The sequence below is a fragment of the Pseudorca crassidens genome, chromosome 16 (assembly GCF_039906515.1).
Source record: "Pseudorca crassidens isolate mPseCra1 chromosome 16, mPseCra1.hap1, whole genome shotgun sequence".
In the NCBI taxonomy this organism is placed as follows: domain Eukaryota; kingdom Metazoa; phylum Chordata; class Mammalia; order Artiodactyla; family Delphinidae; genus Pseudorca; species Pseudorca crassidens.
In genome coordinates this window covers 62,838,739-62,856,807 of record NC_090311.1, presented here as the reverse complement: position 1 = coordinate 62,856,807, position 18,069 = coordinate 62,838,739, and the positions used below count along the sequence as shown (strand labels likewise).

Sequence of the window (18,069 nt, the reverse complement as noted above, 5' to 3'; positions counted from 1 at the left end):
CATTTGCCCTCTCCAGATGAACGCGTTTATTCCCTACTGGATGGCCCAGTGGGCAGGGCTGAGGCTGCAGAGGCAGGCAGACTTGGGTCGCACCCCAGCTTTGCTCCTTGGAGGGCACAAATCACCGGCCACACTTCTGGAGTCTTGGCGCGTGGGCATAATGATACCTGGCTCGTGGGGTGGTTGTGAGACTTCGTGACATTTATTACAGTTCCAGCTTCGAACACAGAGCTTGCTATTTAGCAGACCCTCAATAAATGATAACTTTTTCGGCTTTGTTTTCTAATAGAAAACGGGGAGTTTCTTTCCCTGGATCTTGGAGGATCTAAGTTTCGAGTCTTGAAGGTGCAAGTCTCCGAAGAGGGGAAACGAAATGTCCAGATGGAGAGTCAGTTCTACCCAACACCCAACGAAATTATCCGAGGGAATGGCACAGAGGTAGCAGGGCAGGGGCTCTGTGAAGGTGGGGGAAGGCCTTGGCATCAAGTTCCTGGGTGACCGTGCCTTAGCCCCGTGTCCTGTGCTTTCTCTTCTCTGCAGCTGTTTGAATACATAGCTGACTGTCTGGCAGATTTCATGAAAACCAAAGAGCTGATGCAGAAGAAATTACCTCTTGGCCTAACCTTTTCTTTTCCCTGCAAACAGACTAAATTAGAAGAGGTAAGGCTGGTGCAAGGGAGGGAAGGAGCTGGATAGGATTTGGGTTTGGGGCTGGGGAATGGCACGTGCAGGGGTCAGGCTGGGAACAGGAGAGATCAGCAGGAGTTTTCTTGTTTGTTTTTTCTTTTTTTTTAAACAGTGAGGTGGAATTGTGAGGCAGGGAATATGCTAACATGGCCGCCTTGATTTTACACTTCCTAGGGGCACAGCACAGGGAACAAGATGGTTTTCACCACCAAGCTCAGTGGTTCTCAGACCTTGGTTGCGTCGGAATCCCTGGAGGGTTTGGTAAACACAGATCGCTGGGCCCCATGCAGGAGTTTCTTAATCAGTGGGGCCTTAGATTTGTATTTCTAATAGGTTACCGGGTGATACGAATGCTGCTGGTCTGGCGACCACTCTCAGAAGCATTGGCACAGCTAACTAGAATAAGAGAGGGAAGACTTGGGGAGTCTCCCTCTGTAGTGAGCACTTAGGAGGAGGACTGAGGTGGGGTCACTGGAGTGACAGTGTTACTGGACAGACCCAGCACCTGGGATGTATAGTCTCAGCTGTGCCACTAGCCAGCTGGAGTCTCCGGTAATCCATCTCTGTGTGCCTCAGATTTTCAATTTGTAAACAGGGAGAAGGCAAAGCTGATCTTATGTGAATCTGTGACAATAAACAAGGGGCCATATAAAAGGACAATGAGCTTTCTGGGGCCAGGGGGTTATTGTCACAAGTCAGGTCTCCGCAGGCTACTGCTGCCTGGGGTGGTGGTCTGTGAGCTCCTGCTGCACAGACTGGTCATGACACCCAGCTCATAATCAATTCATGGACCATCTTGACTTGGGATGTGTTTGATATTGTTGGCTTGAGCCGCTTATTGATAATGGGATAGTGGAAAGGGAATGGGTTTTCATGTTCCACAGACCTGGCTTTGAATCCTGGCTCAGAACAAGTTGCGTCCCCTGGGCAAGTTACTTAACTTCTTGGGTCCCTAGTTTTCTTATCTGTAAAACAAGGATAATATCTACTTGCTGGGCTGAGGTGAAGCTTAGACGAAGCATCTGTAATGCGCTGAGCACTGTGCCTGGTGGATCAATGGTAGCTGCAAGGTTTTGACAATTGTCCCTATACAACTTGTCTCTTCATTCTTTTGTACCTTGTCCTCCAATTCCACAGATGTTTCTGGAGGGCAGGCACTATTTTATATTGTTCTTCCTCTCCATCCCCAGGGTCTCTAGCACAATGTCGTATATTCAATAGCTATTTGATAACTATCTGACAATTGAAAGGTGCAATCAATCATTTATTAGATTCCGTTGAATGGGAATTTGCCATCATCTGTCTATATGGGAGGTGGGCTGAGGTTTACTTTTTAATTATTTTCTTGAGAAAGAATTAGAAAAAAATAGTGTGAAGAAGGTTTCAGGGAATGTTAGAAGAGGCCAGGTGGAGTTTCGCTTGTGTTTGCAGACTGGAAGAGCAGAGTTCCCCCGAGTCAGTAGGGGAAGTGGGAGGAGTCAGGAATCAGGCCTCAGTTCACCAAAGTTAAACACCTCTTATTTGAGCTTAGGAGCAGAGACCTCAGGAAGAAGGAAGATGATGATGATGATGGTGATGATGATAGACTGTATCTCAGATTTTGACACTGTGTCTTGCACTCTGATGAACGCTTTATGTGTATAACCTCATTTAAATCCCAAAGCAATCGTATGAGGGAGATATAATTATTTCCACTTTATATTTGAGAAAATGCAGTTCAGAGAGGTTAAGAGACTTACCCAAGGCCACACAGCCAAGAATGGCTCAGCCCAAGCTCACAAACTCCCTGACCACACTGACTTTCCAAAAAGACACAGGTCTAGAATGTTGTTTAAAATGCCAGCAGGTGCCTGAAAGCATTTTGACCCATTTTGTGTTGTATCCCAATGAGGGTTTTCAGAGGACATTTAAACGAGGCAAGGGTGGCTTGATTATATCGAGGAAGGGAAAAACTTTTTCTCTTCAAAGTCTAGTTGAATTACCTGCATTTTATAAAATTTCCTCCCAAGCTGCCTTTCAGTGAAGTCTAAAGTAGAAAAGTTCAGCCACAATGAAATGCGTTAGTAATAATAACCGAGAGCGGGCGTAGCTGTTACCGTGATTCTGCTGCCGATGTAGATTTGTGACATGAAAATAAGGGCTTTGGAGAAGGTGGAGTCTGATCAGCCATGTAAGTGCAGAAGGAGGTGGGAAGGGGAAGACTTCTTATGAGGAAGTATGGCTAAGGGGGATTCTTTGTAAAACTAAAAAATGATTAAAGATCAGGGCATTGGAATTAAAGCAGGATGTGAGTTTGTTGTTGCTGTTGTTTTGTTTGTTTAAGTGAGGGAACGGAAAAGTCTTAGCCAAAGAGAAATTTCTGTGTGTGTGTGTTTCTGATGATAAAATGGTAATACGTTTTCAAGGTAGGAAAAAGAAGAGAGAGGAAAGAGGGTAGGAATTGAAAAGTTTAAAGAAGAAAATAGAAATCTCCTCTAATCTCAACCTTCAGAGATACGCCCTACTAGAATTGTTGGGTTTTCCTTCCAGTCATATCTATATTAAATACTGGTGTTATACTGTATGTGTAATTTAAAAATATGTAGTTGTATGTATAGCTCTTTTTTCACTTAACAATACATCACATGCATTTATTCCCCACTCCCCCATATATACTCCCCCCAACAGGTCCCACATTGTCCCTAGCATCCTTTTTGGGGGGACACCACCCTACAATCTCTCACTCCTCTGTCTGGTGGGGCAGGGATGTTACCATAGCCCATGAGGGCAGAATTTAGAGCTACCACTAGGTAGCGCTGTGGTGCAGGGAAAAACCTGGTCACTGGGAGGGTGCGTCAGAGACCTATGTTCCAGTTGGTCTCTGTCCTTCACTCGCTGTGACACCTGGAACAGCTTCCTTCCTCTCTAAAGCTTGGCTGCTTTATCCATAAACTGAGGGGGTGGGGATGGTCAGGGAGTCAGTAAGTTTGGGCTCAGCTCCTCTTGACTATGTGACCTTGGGCAAGTCTCTTAATCTCCAAGTTCTCTTCCAGTCTGAAAAATTCTGTGATTATTTGCTATGTTAGACATGAAACTCTCGAGAAACACCAGTTGTAAGCAGAAAATTGATAATGCAAATTGAGAACTATTTTTCTACGTTGAAATGAAGTCCCTGAGGGAGTCTTACAAGGTAACACGTCAGTTCTGCTTTGTGGACCTGGCAAACCAGGCATTCTGCACACATCATGCGTCTACCGTATGCTGGTACTTCTATCAGAGCAGTCGTGTGACAGAGGCAGGGAAGTGATGTTTCCATTTTACAGATGAGTAAACTGAGGCTCAGAGAGGTTAAATGACTGGGACAATGTCTTATGAATCTAAGTGTTCTGACTCTGCTGCTGTTGTTCTTTCTGCCCCTATGTATTATGTTTTAAACTGCTCAGATGAGAGTAATAAACATGTCAAAATTATTAGAAAAGGCCTCTGGAGAAATGTTGAAAGGATTGGTGTGATTCAGCTTAAAGAAGAGAAGGCCACAGGGGGATACACTTTAAGCATGAAATTTCTGCAGTTTCAGAACTGAGTGCCTTCCTTATTTTGTCTGGATCTGAAATCTTCCCCCAGGGTGTCCTGCTTTCATGGACAAAGAAGTTTAAGGCGCGGGGAGTTCAGGGCACAGACGTAGTGAGCTCTCTGACCAATGCTATGAGAAAACACAAGGTAAGGAATCCACCTCCGCGTGGGGAGGTCTCCCAGTCCTAGCCCCTTTCTCTTGCGGGGGTGAGGGGAGGATGTGGGGGAGGGTTATCTCCTACATGCCTGCCCTCGAAGGAGAATCAGAGACGGATTTGATCTTAGGGAAGGTCTCACTGTAGCACAGATGCTGCCGATTTGGATAAACCCACCTGTGAGCCTTGGCATGTGGAGAGTGTTCCGATCACTGTTGAAGGGTGACCCGCGCTTCCCTGGGGCCTCCCCGGCTGTCCCTCGGGGGTCTTGGTTAGACCTGATGCTGTGTGTGATGTTCCAACCGCCACCTTTCCTCTCTGAGGCCTGAAAGGTCACTTTCTCTCCTGTCTGGCTCTTGATCCCACTTTCCACTCTCTACTCATTGAGTATTTCTGTTTGTTGAATACATTTTATGATCATTTAAAGAACTATAAAAATATAAAAGCAAGACGTGCTCCTTGCAGAGCTGAGAAGTACACAAATAAACCCAAATGATTTGCTACCGTGACAGCATGAGGAATATATTGATGTATACCCTTCCAGTCTTTTTTCTCTTTAAAGTTGCTCTCGTGTTCTTTTGTACCCTTTGTTTTTCTCTTATTGTTTTCATTTCACTTTAAAATGCTCCCCCAGACCTCGTGGAACCATGGTGTAATAACCCGCGGTGACTTGGTAGAACGGGAAGCCCATGGTGGTGCCCACGGAGGGGACTTGGCTGAGGCTGGTTCAAATGTCCCCATGGGCAAGGACTTCGGTGTTTTCTCCTGGAAACACTATTGCTCCTAGGATAAGCATGCTTTTCTCAGGGTCCCTGAAACATGGGCTGGAGTCCTGGTGATCGGTCCCTCGTATTTTCATGGCTCAGAGGCTTTCACCCGCAGAGCAGGAGCATGAGTTCCACTCTTCAGCTCCCAGCTGCTCTTTCTCTCCCCCGAAGCTTGACAAAGGCCTTATTCCTTACAGGCAGACCCAGAAGGCAGGATCTAGAGATTGTCTCAACCAGGCACCTTCACTGCTTTTGCTTCCTCTGTGGGGAAACATAAACGGATAACACCTCCCTCCCACCCACTGATGCCCTCTGGGACTTGTGTTCCAGCAGGACTTAGATGTGGACATCCTGACTTTGGTCAATGACACCGTGGGGACCATGATGACGTGCGCCTATGATGATCCCTACTGTGAAGTTGGTGTCATCATTGGTAACTCAATTTGACTTCCTTTGTGGAGGAGGGTGAAAGGGGTTGGTTTGGGGCTTAGTTTCGGGGAACTCTGAGTAAATGCTGTGGGAAGGTTATTGGCACTTTCTACTCAGAAGAAGCAACATAGGGAGATGGAAAATTAATATACGCATTCATTCAACAAGTGTTTACTGAGCGCCCGTTGTGTGCCGGGCCTCGTGCTCTGCATCAGATTCTCAGTGGTGAGAGTCCCAAAGGTTCCTGTACTCGTGAAGCTTTCAGCGCGGAGGTGGGTGAGAGACCGAAAAGGCCTAAACAAGTAACATAATTTCAGGTGGTGGTTAGTATGACAAGGAATATAAAGCAGGGTGATGTGACTAAGAGTGACTGTGGTGCGGTGGTCAGGCTGGGCCTTGCTGAGAGGTGACATTCGAGCAGGGACCTCAGTGATGAGGAAGAGGGAGCAAAGCAGAGCTGGTGAGGAAGAGAGTCCCTGTGGCCTCTGAGGTGGGAATGAGTCCGGGGTGCTCGAGAAACCCTAAAAGGCTGAATCAAAGCGAGTGAGGCTGAGGGTAGAAGGCCTTTCACGTGAGAGAGTGGACAGGACTGGGCAGGTGGCCTAGGAGCACAGTCACTGGAAGGTCTTTGGCTTTTACCCCAGGGGAGACAGGGCACGGGAGGACTTTGGGTGGCGGATGGATAAGTGGGGTGTGCATTTTTATTTATTTTTTAATTATAAATTTATTTATTTTTTGGCTGCGTTGGGCCTTCGTTGCTGCGTGTGGGCCTGGACCAGGGAGGCCGCAGCGCAGCGGGGGTGTCTGGTGGGTGGTCCCAACACCTGAGCTGGGAGGGGCTCTCCTGGAGGGGTCCATGAGAAGGCTGTGCAGGGGACAGTAAGGCCAAATGGACCGGGTTTATAGGCTGTTCTCAAACATCCCTGCAGCTTCCCTTTTCCTTTAGCACTATTGGGGGAAGTTTTCTGAATTGCTTTTCCTTAATTTCCAACTCACTCTCCTCAGCCTGTCTTCCTCAAAGGGCAGGATCTCTACAGCGGAGGGGCTTGATCTGACTTCCTATTTCTGGAGCCCCACACCTCTGAGTGGGCCTGGCGCTTGTCTGTCATGGCATCTGCTACTGCCCACTGTGTGCATCTTAGTGACTGTGTCTGGTAACCTGCCAATTGGGTGCCATGCCTAAACAGTGTCTGTGCCTTTCTGAGAAAAGCTTTTTCCAAATATTCTATTACACTCTGATTCTCTACATCTCTTATTTCTCATGTTGGCTTTAAAATTCTGACACCAGAGTATCAGCCAGGGGAAGATACTTTTAAAAAATATATTTTTTTAAGACAGCTTTATTGGGGAATTCCCTGGCAGTCAGTGGTTAAGACTCCATGTTCCCACTGCTGGGGACCTGGGTTCAATCCCTGGTCGGGGAACTAAGATCCCGTAAGCCACGCGATGTGGCCAAAAACAAAAGCTTTACTGAGGCATAAAATCCTCTCATTTAGTTGTATAATTCAGTGATTTTTAGTGAACTTATAGAGTTTTGCAACCATCACCACAATCCAATTAGCACATTTCCATTATCCCAATAGGTCCCAAACCTACTGGCTTCAGATTGTGCCCATCTGCAGCCACTCACCACTACTCAAGTGTCTGAAGTATTTCCTTGCAGTGAGTTTGTGTTTGAATAATGGCATGTTGCTTTCTTACGTGATAGCTAATCACTGTCAAAGATAAGGATGTAGCTTATGCTAGGAACAATTTGTGGCAGGCTATGAGTAAGGAATATTTTTAGTATCAAATAGAGAAGAAGCTAAGTAGCATAGGGAAAGGATTAAAAATATGACTGTGGGTTGGTGATTTTTTTTTTTAATATATTTACGAAGTTTGGTTAACTCATCCTCCTCTTAGTGAATATACTGTCAGCTTTCATACATATTCATCAGGGACTTCTTCACAATTGACTCCATTGATAACAGCAAACCATTAACACCCTGACAAGTGTAGGCTTGGCATGTCAGCTTTATTCCTCATGAACTCCCCAGCTGGCCAAAAGCTGCTTCCCTCAGTGAGAACCAGCCCCCGGAGTGGATCAAAAGCACTTTGTGATGCGTTCAGAGGACTCTTGGGCAGTTGAGAGTCCCCTCTGTCTTTGTCCAGCTGGGAGCCCTCACGTCTGTTTTCTCCCTGATCCCTCGTCCAGGCACCGGCACCAACGCGTGCTACATGGAGGACATGAGCAACATCGAGCTGGTGGAAGGCGACGAAGGGAGGATGTGCATCAACACCGAGTGGGGGGCCTTCGGGGACGACGGGGCCCTGGAGGACATCCGCACCGAGTTCGACCAGGAGCTGGACCTCGGCTCTCTGAACCCCGGGAAGCAGCTGTGAGTACCCTGCGCTGTAATCTGGGCATCGGCACCAGTAAATGTCCACTTACTCAGGTATGCTGTATACCTGGGAGGCTTCTTAGCTGGGACTCGTTATCCATCACAGGGAGTTTATGAATCAAGGCTTGTATTTCAGTTTCACTGGACAGATGAGGACAGTGAAAGCCAAGGAAATTGAGTGATTCGAATTCAGTCCAGGGGGAGGGGAGATACGGCTGTGAACTAGGTGTCCTGCTTTCTTGGCGCATTTGGGTGAGTGGCCACAGAACAAACCAGTGCAGCCTGAGGAAGCACACACTCCTCATCTGTGTTTCCCTTCCGCCCCGCCCCCTCCTTCTCCGAGGCCTAATCATGCAGCACCTGGTGTGAGTCCGTCTCAGTCTCAGGTCTTGCCGAGCCTTTCTCTGCTCTCATCCCACACTCACCTGTGGTGTAAGTGTTCAGGGTCTGCCTCAGCTCTGCCTGTATGCTGAGCCCCCTGAAGGCGGCTACACCTGTGATTTTCCTTTCCTTTCTACACATAGGGTCTTACACATTATTGCAGTTCATTAAGTGTTTGTTTAAAAAGAAAGTGTTGAATGAAAAAACGCTTAAAATTTTAAAAAATAATTTCAGACTTACAAAAAAGTAGTGAAAATAGTATAAAATTCCCCTTCACTCAAATTCCCTAATAGTGACATTCTCTCTCTGTGTATATGTGTATACACAGACACATAAAATACACATACACATAAAATACACATATGTCTATATAAAATTATTTTTCTGAACATTTGAGACTAAAATCGCAAACATAATATCCCTTCACCCCTAAATACTTCAGAGTGTATTATCTGAAAAGAATTACATTCTCTTATATAATTAAAGTATAATTGTCAAAATTAGGAAATTAACACTTAATCAGTTCTAATCTCTCATTTACAGATCTTATTCAAAACTCACCTGCTGCCCCACTAAGGTCCTTTATAAAAAAAAAATTGTCCTGGTCCAGGTCCAGGATCACACATTACATGTTGCTGCGTGTCTCTTTAGCCTCCTTTAATCTTCTGTAATATCTATTTGGTTTTCATGATCTTCAAGCATGCAAGCCATTTATTTCACAGAATGTCCCTCAACTTGGATTTGTCTGACGTTTCCTCATGATTAGATTCAGGGGATGTATTTTTGGCAGGACTATCACACAAGTGGTGTGTGTCCTCCCCTGGGCATCGGATCTGGAAGCACATGTTGTTTGTTCCGTTACTGGGGATGCTAACTCAGATCACTTGGTTAAGGGGATATGAAAGAGGTTTCTGCACCATAAGGTTATTATTATTCCCTCTATAATGAATAAGTATCTGGTGAAGAGACACCTTGAGACTATGTAAATATCCTGTTTCTCATTAAACTTTCACTCTCTAGTTTTAGCATCTATTGATGAATTTCTAGATCCATCATTCCCTGTAGGTTATTAATTGTTATTCTACTATAAGTAAGAGCTTTCCTATCTCCTCCATTTATCTACTTATACTAATATGGATTCTTTTTTAATTTAATGGGTTATAATTCCTTCCTATTATATTTCTTTTGATATTCAAATTCTTTTCAGATTTAGCCAGTGGAAGCTCCTTCAAGCTAGTCCCTGTGTCCTTTTGACATGATTCCATCACTCTTTAAGTACTTCCTTATTTTCTGGCACAGTAAGGTGCTCTAGGCTCACCATGCACTTGCCCAGCCCCAGCCCTGAAATCAACCATTTTCCCCAGAAGCCCTGGTGAATAAATATTTTAAGTACCACCTAGAAACCACTCAACACTAGAAGTGCATACCTGGGGAGCAAATTTCTGCTTTGGATGCACCTGGTCCCCAGCACACACCCATTTCACTGGTGACACAGAGCAGCCACAGCCCAAGGAAGTGGTGCCCTTTTGGGGACTTTATCATCCTCATCCTATCCACTTCACTTAAAATAAATTCCACTCCCCCAAACCCAACCTGGATTTCTTTTGATTGTCTTGTTTCTGCAATGTTCTAAGACTTTATATGAAATAGATAAAGTTGATTAGGAAACAGGTTGCCCTTGATTTTGTATCTTATGTTTGCAGAATAAAAATTATATTTAATAGTTTACTTGGGAAACAATAAGTAATTGCTTGTTGTATGCAGACTGAGAGTCCAGGTGTAGGTAGCCTCGTGGGATATTTCATCCATATTATTGTAGAACCTCTCTGGAGCTATCCAAGCCCATCTTACAGACACAGCATGTTTCTCTCTTGGGCAGAAACATGTGTAGGAGTTGGAAACATTTGAAATTTGGATTTGTCGTGCTGTGGTTGGTGATCCTGGGAAAGTACCTGAAGTCTCTGAAGTTGAGATTCCTTATGCCTAATATGAGAATGGCACCCCCGTGGCCAAGGGTGATTTGAGATAAAGATTTTTGGAATCAAGCACTTTGTGATCAGGAAAGAATCTTCGGTCTCCTCTAGTTTAGTCCTTGCCTTTTACAGGTGAGAAGAATGTAGCTCAGAGAGGATGAGTGGGCTCCCAAGGGTACCCCAAGCTGGGACAGGGACTGAGGCCTCCTGACCTGTAAAGAGGCCCTTCCACTACTCGTGCTCCAAACCATGGGCTGTGGCTCCTGGGCTTTGGGAAAGGATGCTGCATAACCAAACGCATTGCTGCCACTGATCTGTTCACCAAATTGTAGGTTTGAGAAGATGATCAGCGGCCTGTACTTAGGTGAACTCGTCAGGCTCATCTTGCTGAAGATGGCCAAGGCAGGCCTCCTGTTTGGCGGCGAGAAATCCTCCGCTCTCCACATTAAGGGCAAGATTGAAACACGGCACGTGGCTGCCATGGAGAAGTAAGCTGCTGGCAGGGTCCTTTCCACCTTGACTCTGTGGAGGGTTAGGGTGGGCAACCAAGGAGTGGTGTGCTCATGGTGGTGGTGCACAGAAGGAACCAGATCTTCCTTCTTCACAGGACAATTTCATACCTGGACACAGCTTCAGGTGGATTAGCAATGCCTGCCATGCCTCACATGTGGCTTCTTGTTGGTTTCAGCAGCCAGGGAGTCTGCTGTCGGAGGTCTGCACCCTCCTCATGTTTTGTTACCTTTTTCCTCACTGAAGTGGTGACGTAACTTTTTTTTTTTTTTTTTTTGGCGGTGTGCTGGCCTCTCACTGTTGTGGCCTCTCCCGTTGCGGAGCACAGGCTCCGGACGCGCAGGCCCAGCAGCCACGGCTCACGGGCCCAGCCGCTCCGCGGCATGTGGGATCTTCCCGGACCGGGGCACAAACCCGTGTCCCCTGCATCGGCAGGCGGACTCTTAACCACTGCGCCACCAGGGAAGCCTGGTGACATAACTCTTTTAGGGTCAAAGACCCCTTTGAGAATCTGATTTAAGTTCTGGACCCTTTACCCCCAAAATGCACATTTGCACGCCATTTTGCTTATAATATCAGGGCATCCTTGGACCCGTTAAAACCCAAGCATGGAATCCAAGTTAAGAATTCCTGCTGTAGCAATAACCTTCTCTACCTGGTGCTGTCAGGGACTGGCTTTGGCTTTGACTTTGGTGATTGGGGGGCTCACACAAAGGTGTGCAGTGGGGAGCTGACTGGTGGTGGTGGCTGGCCCCAGTCGACCCAGGATCCTGTTCCTCAGGCTTAGAAACCCTGGCATTACCCTGAGCTTTGCAATCAGCTTGGATTCTGAGTTCAACAGGGTGACATCTGACTTCCAGAGTCTGTGTTTATGCAGAGCTTGGCAGAGACTGAGTTTCTGTCAAAGGCAGTATAGCACAGGATGCTTAAAGGGGTGGGCTCTGTAATCGAACTGCCTGAGTTCAAATCCTGCCCCTTGCACTTACCAGCTTTGTGCCTGTGGACAGGTTACCTACCCTGTCTGTGCCTCAGATCCCTCTTCTGTGCAGTAGGATAATGACAGTACTCCCCCCAGGATTGTTGTGAGGGCTGAGTTAACACATGTCAAGTCCTTAGACAAGCACCTGGCACATAGTGTGCAATAAATAGTGGCTGCCGTGATCACTGGTGAAATCGTCATTATTATCACATGACTATGTGCCAGCCTGTTTATTTTCACAGTCCTGGGAGGTGGGAATGCTGGGTCTCTGAGGGGGACTCCCACGGGATGGAGAAGTGTGGTCCTCTCATTCCTATCCCCTGGCTAGGTATAAAGAAGGCCTGGCTAATACAAGAGAGATCCTGACGGATCTGGGCCTGGAGCCTTCGGAGGCCGACTGCGTCGCGGTCCAGCACGTCTGCACCATCGTTTCCTTCCGCTCAGCCAATCTCTGTGCAGCGGCCCTGGCAGCCATCCTAACACGCCTGCGGGAGAACAAGAAGCTGGTGCGGCTCCGGACCACGGTGGGCATGGATGGCACACTCTACAAGATCCACCCCCAGTGAGTGCTGGCCGCCGGCCCACACCCCCTGCAAACGAGTCCAGTCTGTCTGCTTGGAACCGAGTCCAGTTGTGTCTCTAAACTACGCTGCTTCTCTGGGTTGCTGGACCCAACTGCCTTCTGTGGTTCTGAGATTACAGGGGAAGGGGTGAATTCAGAGATTACATTCATCTAGCTGGCTGGGTTGCTTTAGGGGATCATTCTTAAAGGAATATTCTGCTAAAACCAATTGCCCGACTAGCAAAGCCGTGTATTTATCCATCTGTCTATCCATCTGTTCATCTATCTATCCATTATTATTATTATTAAATACTTGCTATGTGGTAGGATTGGAAAGTAAGATACACCCAGTTAAAAATGGGGAAAAATCAAGATGGCAGGGGTTGCCAAGTCCACATGAAAGATACCAGTAGGAAGACAGTATCGTTTGAGTCTACTTGGGGGGAAAACAATAACAGCAGTAAAAGACACTATTCAACTATTCATTCTTTCATCGCTTTTATCCTTTTGCCTTTATTCCTCAAAGTTTCATTAAGCACCTGCTACTTGTCAGGCTCTGTTGTAAGCTCGGTAACAGAGCAGTGAAGAAAACCCAGTCCCTACCCTTATGGAGCCTAAGTTCTGTTGGGTTGGCAGACAGTAAACAAACAGGGAAATGAGAATTTCCCAGAAGGAGGGAGCACAAAAGTCCCTCTGACTAACAGAGGTGTTATTGGAAGTCAGGTGGGTACATCTGGGAAGAGCTAGGGAAAGGACCCTTCCCCCTTGGGCAGAGATGATGTTCAGCCAATACATTACGTGTGGACATGCCCTACTGCTTACAATATTAGTGATAAAATAACCACTTCTTTGAGCCTTCCAAGTGTCCCTTCCACTGTCCCAGCTGCCCTGGTCCCTACCCCTAGTCACCCCCATCTTCCCCCTCCATCCAGCAACTGAAGGGGTGAGCCTTGGCCCAGCAGGCCTCCCCGGGAGCCCGTTCCTCTGCTACAGCTGTGTCTGTTCCTATTGGCTGGGCCCGGGCCTTGATGATTTTTACATATTTTGCCATCCCCCCCCCCCACCTCCAGATACCCAAAACGCCTGCACAAGGTGGTGAGGAAACTGGTCCCGAACTGTGACGTCCGCTTCCTCCTGTCGGAGAGTGGCAGCACCAAGGGGGCCGCCATGGTGACCGCAGTGGCCTCCCGCGTGCAGGCCCAGCGGAAGCAGATTGACAAGGTGCTGGCTTTGTTCCGGCTGACCCGAGAGCAACTTGTGGGCATTCGGGACAAGATGCGGGTTGAGCTCGAGTACGGGCTGAAGAGGGACACCCACCCGTTGGCCACGGTCAAGATGCTGCCCACCTACGTCTGTGGGATGCCAGATGGCACAGGTGGGCCATGCACAGCTCCCTTCTCTGATGGGCCACCCAGAGCTCGTATCAAAACTCCTTAAATCCAGTTAGGTCTTTTGTTTCAAGAGCCTTGGGTTCATGTCTGTAATGGAGGGAGGAGGGTTGGGGTAGAAGGTTAGTACTCTGCTCAATCTGTTTGCTTTGGCTGATCCACGGCACTGGCAGTGAAGATTACCTAAGTTAGGTTCCATGTGTGTGAAGACCCACATGCTGTTCCCAGGGGCTGCCATCTGGACACTTGGAGTGTCTGGCTTGTCTTCCACCCTCTTCTCTGGCTCTCTTCTCTCCTGGGGCTTGGCTCTCTTCCTCTCCCCTCTCTTCACTTTCTGCCCCTGACTTTTCCGATACTTGATCCTTCTCCTGGTCCTCTGTGCTCGTCTGACGGTAGCCACAAAACAGTGAGGTCAGTTCTTTAGACAGGTTACTCCACCTCTTTGAATCTCATGAGTCTCACCCAGATATAATGACCTTTGTAAAATGCTTCATGGCTTTAATTTGCTTTTGAACGTTTAATTTCATTTTGTGCTCACACCTACTCTGTATGTTATATAAAGAGAATGATTCCCATTTTATGGATGCCAAAACTGAGACTCAGAGAGGTTAGGTGACATACTCAAGGTCACACAGTTGTACTTGGAATCTCTCAACAGCAAAGATCTTTTCTAGAGCCAGTATCTTTTGAGTCTACTTGGGGGGAAAACAATAAGAGCAGTAAAAGACGCTATTCAACTATTCATTCTTTCATAGCTTTTATCCTTTTGCCTTTATTCCTCAAAGTTTCATTAAGCACCTGCTACTTGTCAGGCTCTGTTGTAAGCACGGTAACAGAGCAGTGAAGAAAACACAGTCCCTACCCTTATGGAGCCTAAGTTCTGTTGGGCTGGCAGACAGTAGACAAATAAACGCCAGGTGATGCCATGTAATGACAGGGCTATGAAGAAAAATAGACCACCGTCAGGGGTAAGAGAACTGTCTGAGAGTGAGGTCGTTGGCAAATTCAAGGAACAGCAAAATGACCAGTGTGGCTAGAACAGAGTGAATGAGGCAGGGAGAGAGGCGAGGAATCACACAGAACAGACTGACATGCTCTGCAATGTCAGAGAACCGAGAGGCACTGCACTGGGGGGCCCTGGACGGTGATGGACGTCAGACTCAATACAGTTTCTTATTAGTCAGGTGGGGGTGTGAGAATCCAGGGAAGGGGCGAGCAGGACAGAAGAATCATTTCATGCTCAGGATGAACAGCTCCTCTAGGCCATATGACAGGATGGAAGCACCTTCCCGAGTCCATTGTAGTCAGGTAGCCTGGCCTGGATTCACCCTCAGAGCCTCCCTGAGCATAAGTATCATGTGTGGCCTTTACCAGACAGCAAGAAAAGCAGGCTGGCCTCAGATGGGCTCAGGGTGCCTGCCCAGTGCCCTGACACTGTGCTTGGTGACCACCACACCCCTTTGGCCCATGAGCCCCAGGCAGGCAGGCTCTGGATCTGCTCACTTTCAGCATCACCTCTTCCTCCCAATGCCTGCACACAAGGCCCTGCTCGGTGCGTGCTGGTGGAATGCAGCCCCCACTTTCTCCACCACAGAGAAAGGAAAGTTCCTTGCCCTGGATCTCGGGGGAACCAACTTCCGGGTCCTCCTGGTGAAGATCAGAAGCGGACGGAGGTCAGTGCGAATGTACAACAAGATCTTCACCATCCCCCTGGAGATCATGCAGGGCACTGGCGAAGAGGTAAGTGCCGGGCAGGGGGATCCGCACTCCGAGGTGCCAGCCTGCCACCCTGTACAGTGCAGGCCTGGCGTGACTCCCGCTCTCTGCCTGCAGCTGTTTGACCACATTGTGCAGTGCATCGCTGACTTCCTGGACTACATGGGCCTCAAGGGAGCCCAGCTGCCTTTGGGCTTCACATTCTCATTTCCCTGCAGGCAGGCGAGCATTGACAAGGTAAGACGGCCCAGCCTGGTGGGTCCATTTCCTCCTACACCTGGGGAATCTCGAGACAGCTCTGAGTCACTGTTCATTTTATTTCGGGGTCTCAGGTTCAGGGCAGCTGGGGAGACATGATCGAGAATTTGGACCATTTAAGTTTTTTCTATTTACTGTGTCCCTTTTTCATTATTATTGTTTCTTTGATTGAAGTTTACAAAATAATTTAGTGTACTATACAATAAAGGGACACTTGGATAAGGCTACTGTTAAAAGAGAGGTCAAATCATATTATCGAGAGATAAGAAGAGGTAAGGACCAGTTAAGGCCAGTTATAACTCTTAGTCTACAATATTACCTGGGTCTTCCTGTGTAAACAGGGAAATGCAGTAGGTCGTAGGGTTTTTCTTGTCTGATGAACAAAAGCATACCAGTGCCTCAGAAGAAATGCATTTCTTTCCTGATATTAGAATTTCAGGAGTTTATCACATAGGCACTTACCTAGTTGACATTGAAGAACATCACAGATAATGATTTTAATACATTATTCATAATAATTTAGAAATGTACATCACAAGATTTTTCTTGGAATTCTTGGATAAAAGCACCATTCACCAGCTTATGGAGAACAGAGTACTCTCTCTTGCTCTCTGATAGGCTTATGTCAACCAAACTTACAGGACTGGCATAAAAGCAGAACACCACTCCTCAATTTATAGAGAGAACTCTGGTCAGCACAGCAAGTCAGCCAGAGAGCTCATGACAATAATAAGAATGACACCAAAGATTTGTTAAGATTTTGTCTAATCCAGTCAATGTCCCCATGATGTACACACTAGTTTTGCTTTGTTTATTTTACCATTTCTTATTGTGGTAAAATAGATGTAACATTTACCACTTTGACTGTGTTTAAGTGTACACTGGTACACTTAAAAAGTACAAGTGTACTGTGGCGTTAAGTACACTCACATTGTTATGAAACTGTCACCACTATCCATCTTTCGAACTCTTTCATCTTCTCAAACTGAAACTCTATACCCATTAAACAATAACTCCTCACTTGCCTCTCTCCCAGCCCCTGGTAACCTTTATTTTACTCTCTGTCTCTATAAATTTGACTGTTCTAGGTACCTCATATAAGTAGAATCATAACAGTATTTGTTATTTTGTGACTGGCTTATTTCACTTAGCATAATGTTCTCAAGGCTCATCCACGTAGAATTTCCTTCCTTTTTAAAGCTGAGTGATATTTTATTGTATGTATACACACTATTTTTTTTTTTTTTTGCGGTACGCGGGCCTCTCACTGTTGTGGCCTCTCCCGTTGCGGAGCACAGGCTCCGGACGTGCAGGCTCAGTGGCCATGGCTTATGGGCCCAGCCGCTCCACGGCATGTGGGATCTTCCCGGACCGGGGCACGAACCCATGTCCCCTGCATCAGCAGGCGGACTCTCAACCACTGCGCCACCAGGGAAGCCCAGAAAAAACTTTTGACAAAATTCAACACCCATTTATGATAAAAACTCTCCAGAAAGTAGGCATAGAGGGATCTTACCTCAACATAATAAAGGCCACATATGACAAACCCACAGCAAACATTGTTCTCAGTGGTGAAAAATTGAAACCATTTCCACTAAGATTAGGAACAAGCCAAGGTTGCCCACTGTCAACACTGTTATTCAACATAGTTTTGGAAGTTTTAGCCACAGCAATCAGAGAAGAAAAAGAAATAAAAGGAATCCAAATCAGAAAAGAAGTAAAGCTGTCACTGTCTGCAGATGACATGATACTATACATAGAGAATCCTAAAGATGCTACCAGAAAACTACTAGAGCTAATCAATGAATTTGGTAAAGTAGCAGGATACAAAATAATGCACAGAAATCTCTTGCATTCCTATACACTAATGATGAAAAATCTGAAAGAGAAATTAAGGAAACACTTCCATTTACCATTGCAACAAAAAGAATCAAATACCTAGGAATAAACCTACCTAAGGAGACAAAAGACCTGTATGCAGAAAACTATAAGACACTGATGAAAGAAATTAAAGATGATACAAACAGGGGCTTCCCTGGTGGCGCAGTGGTTGGGAGTCCGCCTGCCGATGCAGGGGACACGGGTTCGTGCCCCGGTCCTGGAAGATCCCACATGCTGTGGAGCGGCTAGGCCCATGGGCTGTGGCTGCTGAGCCCGCGCGTCCGGAGCCTGTGCTCTGCAGCGGGAGATGCCACAACAGTGAGAGGCCCATGTACCGCAAAAAAAAAAAAAAAAAAGATGATACAAACAGATGGAGAGATATACCATGTTCTTGGATTGGAAGAATCAACATTGTGAAAATGACTATACTGCCCAAAGCAATCTGCAGAT

General features: G+C 46.7%; 1 protein-coding gene across 10 annotated transcripts in view; it reads left to right on the top strand.

Moving 5' to 3' along the window:
• Positions 1-18,069, top strand: part of HKDC1 (hexokinase domain containing 1) — an 82,898-nt gene that overhangs the window by 25,050 nt on the left and 39,779 nt on the right. For 9 of the 10 annotated variants that reach the window (XR_010935972.1, XM_067710723.1, XM_067710722.1 and 6 more), the window contains 10 exons: positions 290-438; positions 541-660; positions 4,291-4,386; positions 5,492-5,594; positions 7,785-7,968; positions 10,658-10,813; positions 12,143-12,376; positions 13,447-13,751; positions 15,359-15,504; positions 15,598-15,717. Coding sequence is in view for 9 of the 10 variants with exons in the window: in XM_067710723.1 (XP_067566824.1) it covers positions 290-438; positions 541-660; positions 4,291-4,386; positions 5,492-5,594; positions 7,785-7,968; positions 10,658-10,813; positions 12,143-12,376; positions 13,447-13,751; positions 15,359-15,504; positions 15,598-15,717 (1,613 nt within the window). In the remaining variant the exon portion in view is untranslated. The remainder of the gene's footprint in view (positions 1-289; positions 439-540; positions 661-4,290; positions 4,387-5,491; positions 5,595-7,784; positions 7,969-10,657; positions 10,814-12,142; positions 12,377-13,446; positions 13,752-15,358; positions 15,505-15,597; positions 15,718-18,069) is intronic. The other variant, XM_067710725.1, reaches the window with a different exon arrangement.